The sequence below is a fragment of the Lagenorhynchus albirostris genome, chromosome 4, assembly GCF_949774975.1.
Source record: "Lagenorhynchus albirostris chromosome 4, mLagAlb1.1, whole genome shotgun sequence".
In the NCBI taxonomy this organism is placed as follows: Eukaryota; Metazoa; Chordata; class Mammalia; order Artiodactyla; family Delphinidae; genus Lagenorhynchus; species Lagenorhynchus albirostris.
This window is the reverse complement of record NC_083098.1, coordinates 125997966-126012121: the sequence shown is the minus strand read 5'-3', so window position 1 is coordinate 126012121 and position 14156 is coordinate 125997966. Positions and strand designations below refer to the sequence as shown.

At 37.1% G+C, this 14156-nt stretch overlaps 1 protein-coding gene across 2 annotated transcripts in view; it reads right to left on the bottom strand.

Annotated features, from left to right (window-relative positions):
- Positions 1-13806, bottom strand: part of METTL14 (methyltransferase 14, N6-adenosine-methyltransferase subunit) — a 30920-nt gene extending 17114 nt beyond the window's left edge. Inside the window, exons 1-5 of one of the 2 annotated variants that reach the window (XM_060148643.1) lie at positions 13601-13806; positions 9464-9552; positions 5579-5666; positions 4102-4182; positions 3655-3742 (exon numbers count right to left, since the gene is read on the bottom strand). In XM_060148643.1, coding sequence (XP_060004626.1) covers positions 3655-3742; positions 4102-4182; positions 5579-5666; positions 9464-9552; positions 13601-13666 — 412 coding nt within the window. In that variant the 5' untranslated portion in view covers positions 13667-13806. The remainder of the gene's footprint in view (positions 1-3654; positions 3743-4101; positions 4183-5578; positions 5667-9463; positions 9553-13600) is intronic. The other variant, XM_060148644.1, reaches the window with a different exon arrangement.
- Between the last annotated feature and the right edge of the window lie 350 nt (positions 13807-14156).

Sequence of the window (14156 nt, the reverse complement as noted above, 5' to 3'; positions counted from 1 at the left end):
GGTACACCTTTTCCTCAATCCATAATAGTTTCCTAAGTACATTTTCTTTGCCTTGGAGAAGAAAGCAGAAAGTCTTAAAAGCAGAAAGTCTGATAATGAAATTTGGTTATATCAATATAACTTATCATAACTTTGAGGAGAAAAACAGCTTTCTGAAGTATAATTGATAAATAAAAACCTTATATATTAAACCTATATTTAACGTATGCAATTCGATGAGTTTGAACATATGCATACACCTGTGAAACCATCACCACAATCAAGGTAAGACATATCAATAACCTCCAAAAGTTTCTTTGTGTTCCTCTGGTTTTAGTGTGTGTGCATGTGTATGTGTGTGTGGTAAGAACACTTAAGTAAGATGAAATCTACCCTCTTAAATTTTTTTAAGTACTGCTGACTATAGTCAACAGTATTGCTGACTACAGACAATTTGCTACACAACAGATCTACAGAAAAAATTTATCTTGCATAACTGAAATTTTATACCAATTGAACAACAACTCCCCATTTTCCTCTCTCTCTAGACCCTGACAATCACTCCTGCATTCTCTGCTTCTATGAGACTGACTACTCCAGGTACCTCATAAAAGTGTATGTATTTATATACACATACTATTTTAGGTACCTCTGTAAGTGCATGCATATTTGTCATCCTAAGACTGGTCTATTTCACTTACCATTATCATAACTTTTTGTGCTACATCTAAATTTTGCCTGTGAAAACATTAAAATCAGTTTCTACATGTTGCTTATAAACAAGAAAGGAAAAAATAAATTGGATTACATCAAAATTAAAATTTTTGTGTTGCAAATGGTACCAACAAGAAAGTGAAAAGACGGGAATTCCCTGGCGGTCCGGTGGTTAGGACTGCGCTCTCACTGCCAAGGGTGTGGGTTCAATCTCTGGTCGGGGAACTAAGATCCTGCAAGCCGCAGTGTGGCCAAAAGAAAGACAACCCACAGAATGGGAGAGAATATTTGCAGATCATACATCTGATAAGGGACTTGTACTGAGAATATATAAAGAACTCTTACAATGTAATAATAAAAAGACAAATTACCAATTAAAAAATAAGCAGGGTTTAGACATCTCTCTAAAGTAGGTATTTAAGTGGAAAAATATGCATAGGAAAAGATTCTTAATATCATTAGTCACTAAGGCAATGTAGATCAAAACCACAATGAAATACTACTTTATACCACTAGGACTGCTATAATTAAAAAGACAGATAATAAAATGTCAAGAGTGGTAAGAAACTGGAAGCCTCACATATTGTTGGTAGGAATGTAAATGGTACAACTGCTCTGAAAAACATTTGGGCAGTTCCTCAAAAAGTTAAACATAGAATTACCACATGACACAGCAATTCCACTCCCAGGTATATACCGAAGAGAAATGAAAGCATACATTTACACAAAAACTTTACATGAATATTCATAGTAGCAGAGTTTATAACAATCAAAAAGTGGAAACAACACAAATGAATAAATGAAATGTGGTATGTACATACAATGGAATATTTGGCAATAAAAAGAAATGAAGTACTGATAATATGCTTCAACATCAATGGCCCCTGAAAACATTATGTTAAGTGAAAAAAGCCCAGTCACGAAATATCACATGTTGTATGAGTCCAATTATATGAAATGTCTAGAATAGGCAAACTGATAGACAATAGTCAATTAATGATTACTTAAGGCTGGGGGGCAACTGTGGGAGAAGGAATGGGAATTGACTGCTAATGAGTACTGAATTTCTTTAGGGGAGATGAAAATGTTCTAAGGATGTGGAGAAAGGGGACTTGTACACTGTCGATAGGAATGTAAATCAGTGCAGCCACTGTGGAAAACAGTATGGAGGTTTCTCAAAAATCTAAAAATAGAACTACCACATGATCCAGCAACTCCATTTCTGGGTATATATCTGAAGAAAATGAAAACACTAATTCAAAAAGATACACGCACCCCAGTGTTCTTAGCAGCATTATTTACAATAGCCAAGAAATGGAAGCAACCTAAGTGTCCAGCAAAGGTAAATGGATAAAGACAATGTGCCATATATATACATACATACACACACACACACACACACACACACACACTTATTACTAAGCCATAAAAAAAAGTGAAATTTTGCCTTTTGCAACAACATTGATGGATTGGAGGGTATTATGCTTAGTGAAATAAGTCAGACAGAGAAAGACAAATACTGTATATTATCACTTATACGTGGAATCTAAAAAATAAACTAGTGAATACAACAAAAAAGAAACAGACTCACAGATAAAGAAAACAATCTAGTGGTTACGGGGGGGAGAAGTGGGGAGAGCAAAACAGGGGGAGGGGATTAAGAAGTACAAACTTCTATGCATATAATAAATAAGCTACAAGGATATATTGTACAGCAGAGAAAATACAGCCAATATTTTATAATAACTATAAATGAAATATAATCTTTAAAAATTGTAAAACACTATTTGTACACCTAAAACTTATATAATATTGTAAATCAACGATACCTCAATTTTTTAAAAAGTTCTAAAATTAGATTGTGGCAATGGTTGCACAAATCTATAGATATTCTTAAAAAACTCAATTATATTCTTTAAATGGGTGCACTGTATGGTACATGAATTCTCTCAGTCAAGCTGTTTTTAAAAATGTAGGGATAATGCCTTTGGTAAGCTTATCGGTAGACTGGACACAGCTGAGAAAAGATTCTGAGCGTGACGATATCTCAATAGAAACCTCAAAAACTGAAAAGTAAATAGAACAAAAATTGGAAAAAAAAAAAAAGCCAGACTATCTAAGGAATGTGGGACAACTACAAAAGGTAAAATGTGTAATGGAAATATAAGAAGGAGAAAAAACAGAAAGAGGAACAGAAGAAATATTTGAAATAATAATGACTGAGAATTTTCCCAAAATAATGTCAGACATCAAACCCCAGACACAGGAAGCTCAGAGAGTACCAAAGAGGATAAACGCAAAAAAAACCCAAAGCAAACAAAACCCAGCTATACCTACACATATCATTTTCAAACTACAGAAAATCAAAGCTAACGAAAATATTCTGAAAGAAACCAGAAAAAAAAAAAACCAAACCTATTGAGGAACAAAGTTAAGAATTATACCCAACTTCTCAGAAACAAGCAAGAACAGGGTGAAGTAAAATACTTAAAAGTGTTGAAAGAAAGAAAACACCAATCTAGAATTCTGTACTTTGCAAAATTAATCTTTCAAAAGTAAAGGAAAAATAAAGACTTTCTCAGGCAAACAAAAATTGAGGGAATTTGTTGCCAACAGGCCTGCCTTGCAAGAAATGTTAAAAGAAATTCTTTAGACAAAAGGAAAATAATATAAGTCAGAGAATCAGATTTACATAAAGAAAGGAAGAGCATCGAAGGAATAAATGAAGGCAAAATAAAAATGAGGGATAGTTACAGAACCAAAATGAAGGAAAGATGGAAGGAAGAAGGAAAAAAGTAACACTGCTTGATGGAAAAAGAGAGTGTACTAGAAGTACTAAGAATGGAAAGGGGAAGCCAAGCCAGGAAAAATAACTTTGTTAGAAATAAACCACAAAATGGATAAATTACATGCATGTAATCAACAGCTAGCAATAGCATATTCCCAACAAATCTGACATACCTACATCTCTGATGAAATTTTGAGGTCTATGTCCGGTGTCTACAAAATGTTGGCAGTAATCATTATGGGGATTTAAACTCTGTGTTCCCTAAAGAAAACGTCAAAATTAAATAAACAGCATTCGCTCTGAGGGCAGATACACTAACTCTGTACTTTATTTTTTATTATGAGGCCATACAAAATATAAGTTAATTGACATTAAAAAAAACAGAAAACATCACTATTAAAATAATAGTATTACAATTCAGTATCTACAGACATTAATAAAGCATTATCTCATCCTAAATGGGCAAGCATCAGAAGAATATTTCATGAATAATTTTAAATGATCTTTATAATAATGATCCCTCAATAACTGAAAAAATCTTGAAAACAAATAAGTATTTAAAATCTTTTCAGGCACAGAGCTGAAATGTGAAGTTATGGACGTGAAAATTATTTTTTTACCTTAAGAAAAGTACTAGAATCTTTGTAAATCTCTTCTTCATATGGCAAATTCTCTTCCTCCTGTTGCAGTTCTAATTCATCCTTGGAAAAGGAAGTATACATTTTATGTATAAGAGGAGTATCTTACATATTATGATATCTCGAGTATTAAGACTCATATAAATATTTTCTTTCCCTAAGACACAATAAAGTTTTCAAATTACTGTTAAAGTCAAATATTGAAGTCAGGACTTCCCTGGTAGTCCAGTGGTTAAGAATCTGCCTTCCAACGCAGGGGACACGGGTTGGATCCCTGGTCAGGGAACTAAGATCCCACATGCCGTGGGGGAACTAAGATCCCACGTGCCGCAGGGCAAGTAAGCCCGTGTGCGTGGCCGACAGCTAGAGAGAAGCCCACGGGTGGCAATGAAGAGCCCACATGCCACAACTAAGGCCTGATGCAGCCAAATAAATAAATATATAAAATACAAATTTAAAAAAATTTGTTTTAATCTAAAAAAAACTTGAAGTTTTTGCTTTCTCATCATTAGCTGTAACTAGTTATGCTTATAATATATAAAATAAATATTTCTTTTTCATTCTCTTCAGTAATAATTGTCTATAACTACTAATTTTGTTGACTAAGTTATCTAGGATTATTTATCTCTGATATAATAACTTAAATATTAGAATTTAGCTCAAATCATGAAAGATATGACCACCAATGGGGCAATTTTATTTCTACTAGATCAAACCATATGAAACTGCTATTTTATGAGTCAAAAATGTTAAAATATCAGAAACTGTATATGGTTTGACCTAATATAATCACAAATAGTTAAGTTATATAAGAGGATATATCAAATGCAACCAATACACAAGAGAATATCTATGAAATTAGATAATTATACCTAAAGATTTACTAAAACTATTTATCCTCTTCTCTATTGAATATAGTTCTATGACAATTAATTTGAAAAAAATGGAGGTAGGTTTTTTTGTCCTTAACTTTCTTTCTTTTCAACTACATATTGTAATTACAAGTTGAGAAGCTGGGTTTTTGCCTTGGGCCTCTGTCAGAAATGGTTCTACACTGCTGTCTAGCCCATGAGTTCTCAAAATATTTTAATTGTACTACCCTATATTGTTAACATGGAATAATGCAACTCAAAGAAGACAGTATCGTAGCCCCTCGAAATATGATTGAATTATCCAAAGTTTCTGATACATCTACCTCCTTACTCTTATTTAAGAATGCTATTGCCTAGTGCTTACCAGGCATTATGCTAAGTGCTTCATATACATCACCTAATTTAATCCACATACTTCTTGTGTTAAACTGATATAAATGTCTTAAATTTACCTAATTACATCAACAATTATTCAGTATTCTGTCAAAATTCAGCTTCTGTCAAATTTTATTTTCCTGGGTAAGACTCTACGGATTGTAAGGACTTATTTTCTTCTTGACCATAAAATTGTCCCATTCTCTACTTGCCTTATATTCTTCCATTTTGTCTTCATCTGTCTCTCCTTCATCCTGATACTTACGTTTTGCATTTGGAGCAGAGGTATCATAGGAAGCCCTGAAAATTAAAACTGAAATATCACTCACAAATACATACAAGATGTATAAATGTCTCCATTAATAATATTAAAGAACCGGTTATAAAAACAGAACAAGGCAAATTTTTCCTGACTAAACAGTATCTATTCACCCAGTTTATAAATCTTAAAAGTAACACAACCTGACAAATAATCTGTACTTTTTTTTGAGAAAGCAAACAAATAAGAAACTAAGCTTTTATAAGGTATGCATGGCAAAAAGAAACTTCTACATTATGTATCATTCTAATGTGTCTTGAGCAAAACTCATGTTCTATAAAGGATCATAAAGACTACTACAAGCAACTATATGCCAATAAAATGGACAACCTGGAAGAAATGGACACATTTTTAGAAAGGTAAAAAATTCCCAGACTGAACCAGGAAGAAACAGAAAATATAAACAGACCAATCACAAGTAATAAAATTGAAACTGTAATTAAAAATCTTCCATCAAACAAAAGTCCAGGAACAGATGACTTCACAGGTGAATTCTATCAAACATTTGGAGACGAGCTAACACCTATCCTTCTCAAGCTCTTCCAAAAACTGCAGACGGAGGAACACTCCCAAACTCTATTAATCTCTATTAAAAGGATCATACACCATGATCAAGTGGGATTTATCCCAGTAATGCAAGGATTCTTCAATATATGCAAATCAATCAATGTGATACACCATATCAACAAATTAAAAAATAAAAACCATATGATCATCTCAATAGATGCAGAAAAACTTCGACAAAAATTTGACAAAATTAACACCCATTTAAGATAAAAACTCTCCAGAAAATGGGCATATAGGGCACCTACCTCAACATAATAAAGGCCATATATGACAAACCCACAGCAAACATCATTCTCAATGGTGAAAAACTGAAAGCATTTCCTCTAAGATCAGGAACAAGACAAGGATGTCCACTCTCACCACTATTATTCAACATAGTTGTGGAAGTCCTAGCCACGGCAATCAGAAAAGAAAAAGAAATAAAAGGAATACAAATTGGAGGGACTTCCCTGGTGGCACAGTGGTTAAGAATCCACCTGCCAATGCAGGGGACACAGGTTCGAGCCCTGGGCCGGGAAGATCCCACATGCCGCGGAGCAACTAGGCCCATGTGCCACAACTACTGAGCCTGCGCTCTAGAGCCCACGAGCCACAACTAATGAAGCCCACGTGCCTAGAGCCCATGCTCCGCAACAAGAGAAGCCACCACAAGGGGAAGCCCACGCACTGCAATGAAGAGTAGCCCCTGCTCGCTGCAACTAGAGAAAGCCTGTGCACAGCAACAAAGACCCAACACAGTGAAAAATAAATATTTTTTTAAAAAAAGGAATACAAATTGGAAAAGAAGAAGTAAAACCATTGCTACTTGCAGATGACATGATGATACACACAGAAAAACCCTACAGATGCCACCAGAAAACTGCTAGAGCTAATCAATGAATTTGGTACAGGATACCAAATTAATGCACAGAAATCTCTTGCACCCCTATACACTAACTACAGGAGATAAGAAAAATAAATTAAGGAAACAATCCCATTTACCAATGCAACAAAAAGAATAAAATACCTAGGAATAAACCTACCTAATGAGGCAAAAGACCTGTACTCAGAAAACTATGAAACACTGATGAAAGAAATCAAATATGACACTAACAGATGGAGAGATATACCATGTTCTTGGATCTGAAGAATCAATATTGTGAAAATGACTATATTGCCCAAAGCAATCTACAGATTCAATGCAATCCCTATCAAATTACTAAAGGCATTTTTCACAGAATCAAAACAAAGAATTTTACAATTTATATGGAAACAGAAATGGCGCCATATAGCCAAAGCAATATTGAGAAAGAAAAACAGAGCTGGAGGAACCAGGCTCCCAACTTCAGACTCTACTACAAAGCTATAGTAATCAAGACAGTATGGTACTGACACAAAAAAAGAAATATAGATCAGTGGAACAGGATATAAAGCCCAGAGATAAACCCCCCACACCTATGGTCACCTTATCTTTGATAAAGGAGGCAAGAATATACAATGGAGAAAAGTCAGCCTCTTCACTAAGTGGTGCTGAGAAAACTGGACAGCTACATATAAAAGAATGAAATCAGAACACTACCTAACACCACACACAAAAATAAATTCAAAATGGATTAAAGACCTAAATGTAAGACTGGACACCAAAAAACTCTTAGAGGAAAATGTAGGAAAAACACTCTGACATAAATCACAGCAAGATGTTTTTTGACCCACCTCCTAGAGTAATAAAAATAAAAACAAACAAATGGGACCTAATGAAACTTTAAAGCTTTTGCACAGCAAAGGAAACCATAAACAAGACCAAAAGACAACCCTCAGAATGGGAGAAAATATTTGCAAATGAAGCAACTGACAAAAGATTAATCTCCAAAATATACAAACAGCTCATGCAGCTCAATATCAAAAAAACAGATAACCCAACCGAAAAATGGGTGGAAGACCTAAATAGACATTTCACCAAAGAAGACATACAGGTGGCCAAGAGGCACATGAAAAGATGCTCAACATCACTAATTATTAGAGAAATGCAAATCAAAACAACAATGAGGTATCACCTCACACCAGTCAGAAAGGTCACCATCAAAAAAACCTATGAACAGTAAATGCTGGAGAGGGTGTGGAGAAAAGGGAACCCTCTGGCACTGTTGGTAGAAATGTAATTTGATACAGCCACTATGGAGAACAGTATGGACATTCATTAAAAAACTAAAAATAGAACTACCATATGACCCAGCAATCCCACTACTGGGCATATACCCTGAGAAAACCATAATTCAAAAAGACACATGTACCCCAATGTTCATTACAGCACTATTTACAATAGCCAGGACATGGAAGCAACCTAAATGTCCGACGACAGAGGAATGGATAAAGAAGATGTGGTACATGTATACAATGGAATATTACTCAGCCATAAAAAGGAACGAAATTGGGTCACTTGCAGAGATGTGGGTCGACTTAGAGTCTGTCATACAGAGTGAAGTAAGTCAGAAAGAGAAAAACAAATATCATATATTAACACATATATGTGAAATCTAGAAAATGGTACAGATGAACCTATTTGCAGGGCAGGAATAGAGACAAAGTAGTAGAGAACAGATGAGTGGACACAGGGGGCAGAGGGAAGGGGAGGGTGGGATGAACTGGGAGATTAGGACTGACATATATTCACCACCATGTGTAAAATATCTAGTGGGAACCTGCTGTATAGCACAGGGAGTTCAGCTTGGTGCTCTGTGATGACCTAGATGGGTGGGATAGCAGGGGGTGGGAGGGAGGTCCAAGAGGGAGGGGATATATGTATACATATAGCTGATTCACTTCACTGTACAGCAGAAATTAACACAACATTGTGAAATAATTATACTCCAATAAAAAAAAAACTGATAACTACAATACTGAAAAATTCTAAATGTTTTATGAACTATCAAGTCAATACCACTTTTAGGGCAAATTGTGTTTTTTTTTTTAATAAGGATTTTTTAAATAAAATTATATATGGTATATAAGCTAATTCCTAGCCTAACATTCCATTTTCTAACTACTTTATAAATGAAAACTTACTGTATTCAGATAATATTTCATAATTCATGAACTAACAATAAAAACCAATGTTTCCTAAATCTGTATGCTGATACTTATAACAACACACTTCATACCTAGGATTATTGTTTATTAAAACAGTGATCCTTTCACAAATACTAACATGTCACTAAAAAAATATTCAACTGACCTGCAAGTTTCTCTTGTTTCAGCAATTTCTCTCTGCTCATCTTTGCTATTTAACACAGCACCAATACTGTCAGCACTTTCAGCTCCCAACTGAGAAAAGGCAAAAACCAAAAATTAGATGACAGTGTACTGAATAGCCTTCCTAGTCATTTGTAGCAGCATTTAATACATCAAGTATTAAAAAAAAAACAACCCGTAACTCCTGCAGCAGGCAAATGGACAAATTACCTTGCAGGAAAAACAGAAAACACCTTGGAGCAAAACCATGTTAATTAAGAATGATTTTGCCAGCTGAAAAGTATTTTATGCTTTCAGTTATTTTGAAATTAAAACAATTAACTTGACCAATCCTCTACATTTAAAGCAAATAATAAAACACAATTTAGCAGCAGTAGCAATAACAAAACAACAAAAAAAGCAGCTAACATAGTGTTTATAGTGTGATATGCACTATGTTAAACACTCTGCATCCATCAGCTCACATATTGTACCTTATTTATTCCATGCCGTAATAAATACCTTTTCAGTTTTATTCAAGCCAAGCCTTTATAATGATTATAGGCACAATACTAAACTTTACAAAAACCTGAAAAATAGTGATGCAAATTCGGGTTGGCAGTTCGGGAAATTTTGCAAAATACAACAAATGTAAACAAATCACTAGTTGAAATAGGCCTGGCTACATAGTGTGGGATCAATTCATGGAAAACTTTAAAAGCCAAACCAAGAAGTATAGAACGCAATTTACAGGCCATGAGGAACCACTTAATATTTTTAAGCACACGAAGGGCATGAGGAAATCTGCATTAAATAATCCCTTAGCTCAAGAAAGGTGAGAAGGCACACTACAATATTAGAGCTGCAAGTCCCCAGCCTTGATCTTAAACAATTACCACTGCCTCTTTAGACTACCCACTTCATGACTCCCCTAAGGTTTCCCCAATGATAAATCTCTTCCAATATATCAACTGTTCCTGATATTTTAACTCTTCCATAAAATCTTCCTGACCCCTATTCTCTTTAGTCAGAAAACACATTTATTCCCATAGGTGGAATGCTTTATAACCTTCTTCCCAAGACTGAGTCGGACTCCCTTCAAATCTCAGATGAGTACATTTCTTCTGAGGGTCCTTCCATGAACACTATCTACAGAATAGGTAGCCTCCTTTCCATTATTTTTACCTCCTCATTTCCTCATTCCGATCATAGCACTTAATACACCCTTTTTGTTTTACTTTTGTTTCACAGTCGCTATCACAACTTCCAAATTTTTATTTGTACAATTCAATTACTTTATCAGTTTACTTTTGTTTACTTCTCCCCCACTGAAATGTTAGCTCACTGAGGGGAAGAACTGTGTCCTGTTGATATCTGTATGTTCAGCAGCTACTATAACATCTGACTTATAGTACATGCTTATAAATATGTGAATGAACCAATGAGATTTTCTACCAAGGTGTAAATTAGAATACAATGTTTTACAAGAGGAACGCTTTAAATCAAATTGTGCTTACATATATAATTGTCTTCTCATGCTCCAACATTTTTAAAAAATTGTGGAATGACTGGAGTAACAGACTTCCCATTGTGGTAGCACTAAATATATTATTTGAATAACTATGACAATTTGGAATCATTTGAAAGCACGTATAATTTTTTGAAACAAAGTTACAAGTTAAATAAAAACAGGTGTAAATCATTGGTGATAGCATCAATTGCCACAATCGTGGTCTGGGCCTATATACTGCATCCGATATCTTCATCCAGCAGCCAAGTCAGTCAAGCAAATTATACACACTTGAGTTGTGCTCTACTCTGACAGACCATCAATCAACAAAAATTTATTAAAAACTTACTTTGGGCAAGAAACAAAGTTAGGATAGAAGATTAAGCCAACAGGAATTAAATGCAAAGACGCTGCACGCAAACTGTTTATATTCTGTATGATGGTTAATAATATACAGTAGTGGACGCAACAGTAAGGAAAATGGATGCTCAGAGGGAGAAGAGTCTAAGCCAGGGAGATCACAATAGGTTTCATCACAAAATTCTGACCTGGGCTGTCACAGAGGATAGACAGAAATCAGAAAGAAAGGACAACTTTTAAAAATCATAAAGTATGTACTGCACAAATCACGTTCCGGAGAGTAATAAACCAGTCTGTCTTGTTCATACAGAGAAAAGTAAGTGAAAGGAAGGCTGCTAAAGTGGAAGTCTGTCATTGATTATACTGTACATCCTTAGGTGGAAAGGTTCCTATCCAACTGTACTAGGAGGCAGCCATGTGTATTGCAAAGGCCTAAAACTGCAGCTTGCAAATGTAAACGGTTTGTGGCCTTCAGCATGTAACAAATTTCCTGAGCTTTATTTTCTTCATCTATAAGACACAGATAGCATCTGACTGGTATGATCAAATATAATGTATGTACAAGCTTGGCAGAGTCTTGACACACAGAAAGGACTTAATAAACGGCAGCCATTATTAAGTTCTGTGCAGTATGTAAGCTCTCTGAGGGTAGGACCACCTATTATTATTCATAGCTGAATTGCCAATGTCTACAAAAGCTCCTGGCACATAGTAAGACACTCAACCAATCATTGTTTACGACTATTTTCAGTCAAACAGACGTCTGAATTCAAAACTAAAGAGTAAGAACCTTGGTGGTAACAAAGAGCTGCTGAACATTTTTGAAGATAACATAATAGAAACTGGGAAAAGGAAGGCTTGGAAAAGATACCTGATTTGTCCAAAATCACTATGCCAGGAACAGATCTGATTCCAAACGCCCCCTTTTTTTTTGGCCACGCGTTTGTGGGATCTTAGCTGCCGACCACGGATTGAACCCGGGCCACAGCAGTGAAAGCACTGAGTCCTAACCACTGGACACCAGGGAACTCCCTAAACGCCCACACTTTTAACACTGTACCATAAATCTTTTCATCCGATCATAAAAGAGGATAGGTCTCAGATTTCCAGGTACTAAAACGAAAACTTATTACTGAAAAAAATAACAGTAAGATGCCTCATCAAAACCTGTGAGCATTTCCCCCATCCCTTTTACCGGTCTGAGTAGTAGAAAGTAAAACACAACCTCTAACTTTAATTAAGCAGAGGTGTGCATCTGCATTTTCTGCATGTGTACTCTACTAATCAAGTGTTAACTTACTCATACACAAGAAGGAGTGAGGCCAAGATCTGGAGAGACAAACCTGGGTTTAACTTTCTGGCCCAGAGGTGAAGGAGCCGGGGCAAAAATTAACCTCTGGAGCCTCTGTTTCATTATCCGATAAGTGAAGACAATATTACCTATTTCAGAGATTTGTTATGATCGATACAGATTAAGAATTCAAACGTTAGCTGCGAGTGAGGACTATGATACCGTACACGGCAGGGTCGACAGCAACACGCATGATGCAGAATCTAAAATTTACACTCAGGCTTCTACCAATGCAGTCGTTAGACACTATCCCAGAGAAAATATCGTAAACCTGACCCACAATGAAGCCCCAATCTCAAGAATCGGGAGCTGATTACAAAGAAAGGCAAGACACAAACGACCATTTAAAAAGTGAACAGAAGGGCTTCCCTGGTGGCGCAGTGGTTGAGAGTCCGCCTGCCGATGCAGGGGACACGGGTTCGTGCCGCGGTCCGGGAAGATCCCACATGCCGCGGAGCGGCTAGGCCCGTGAGCCATGACCGCTGAGCCTGCGCGTCCGGAGCCTGCGCTCCGCAACGGGAGAGGCCACAGCCGTGAGAGGCCCGCGTACGGCAAAAAAAAAAAAAAAAAAAGTGAACAGAAATTCTGGAGGATAACAAGTCACTTTTCTTTGCGTGAACTGCGGTAACTTATACAGAAAAACCACTGTATTCTCATCATTGAGCACCACTCGGCGGCCATTCCATAACGGTTGCTGAAGACCAAGCGTGGCGTTCGGTTCAGCACCACAATGACCGCGAGGTAAAACAGGAAACGATTCGGGGTACCCCGGGGGTTGAGAACAAGAGGGTAGGTGGGCGCAGGGATTAAGGTCGCGGGACCAGAAAGGACTGCACCGTGGCCAGTAACGAGACAGAAAAGGGAGGTTGTAACAGGCCGGCCGCGCACGCGCATTCGCGATCCCTCCCTGGGCCCCGGACCTGCTGCGCGAGAAGCTGTCGCCGTAACTTCTGCCGCTCCCGGATCTCCTGCAAGCGGCTGTCCATGTCCCAACTCTTGTTTTCCACTGCCTCGAAAACGTGGCAATGAGCGGACGAACCCCTGCCCAATTTTTCTTCGGAGACTGTGGAACACAAAATTCTCCAGGAGCTTCTAGCGGCGTGTACCCAGTGTTTTTTCCTCAATAGCTGTTTCCGGCGCGGCCGGAATTTGGCTCCACCGCTCCCGGAAGTCCCGCCTCCTTATGGAGGCCCGCGGTTTGACGCTGCCTAGAAGAGGCCCAATGAGGGTCCTGCGACGCCGGCGCCAGAGGCGTCTCTGGAGACTTCGGCGGTCCAGAGCTGGGGCTGTTGGAGCTGTGGTGGCGAATCGCTGACCCCTCACTTTCCCCTTCCTGGGACTTGAGGCTCCCTTGGTCTTTCAGCACTGTTGCCACGTGGTGGGCCGTTTTGTTGATTCCCTTTTCCATTAGTTCCCCAGTTGCCAGTTCTGACGTTTTAATCATTGCCAGATACCCGTTTTTTCGTGAAAGCACTA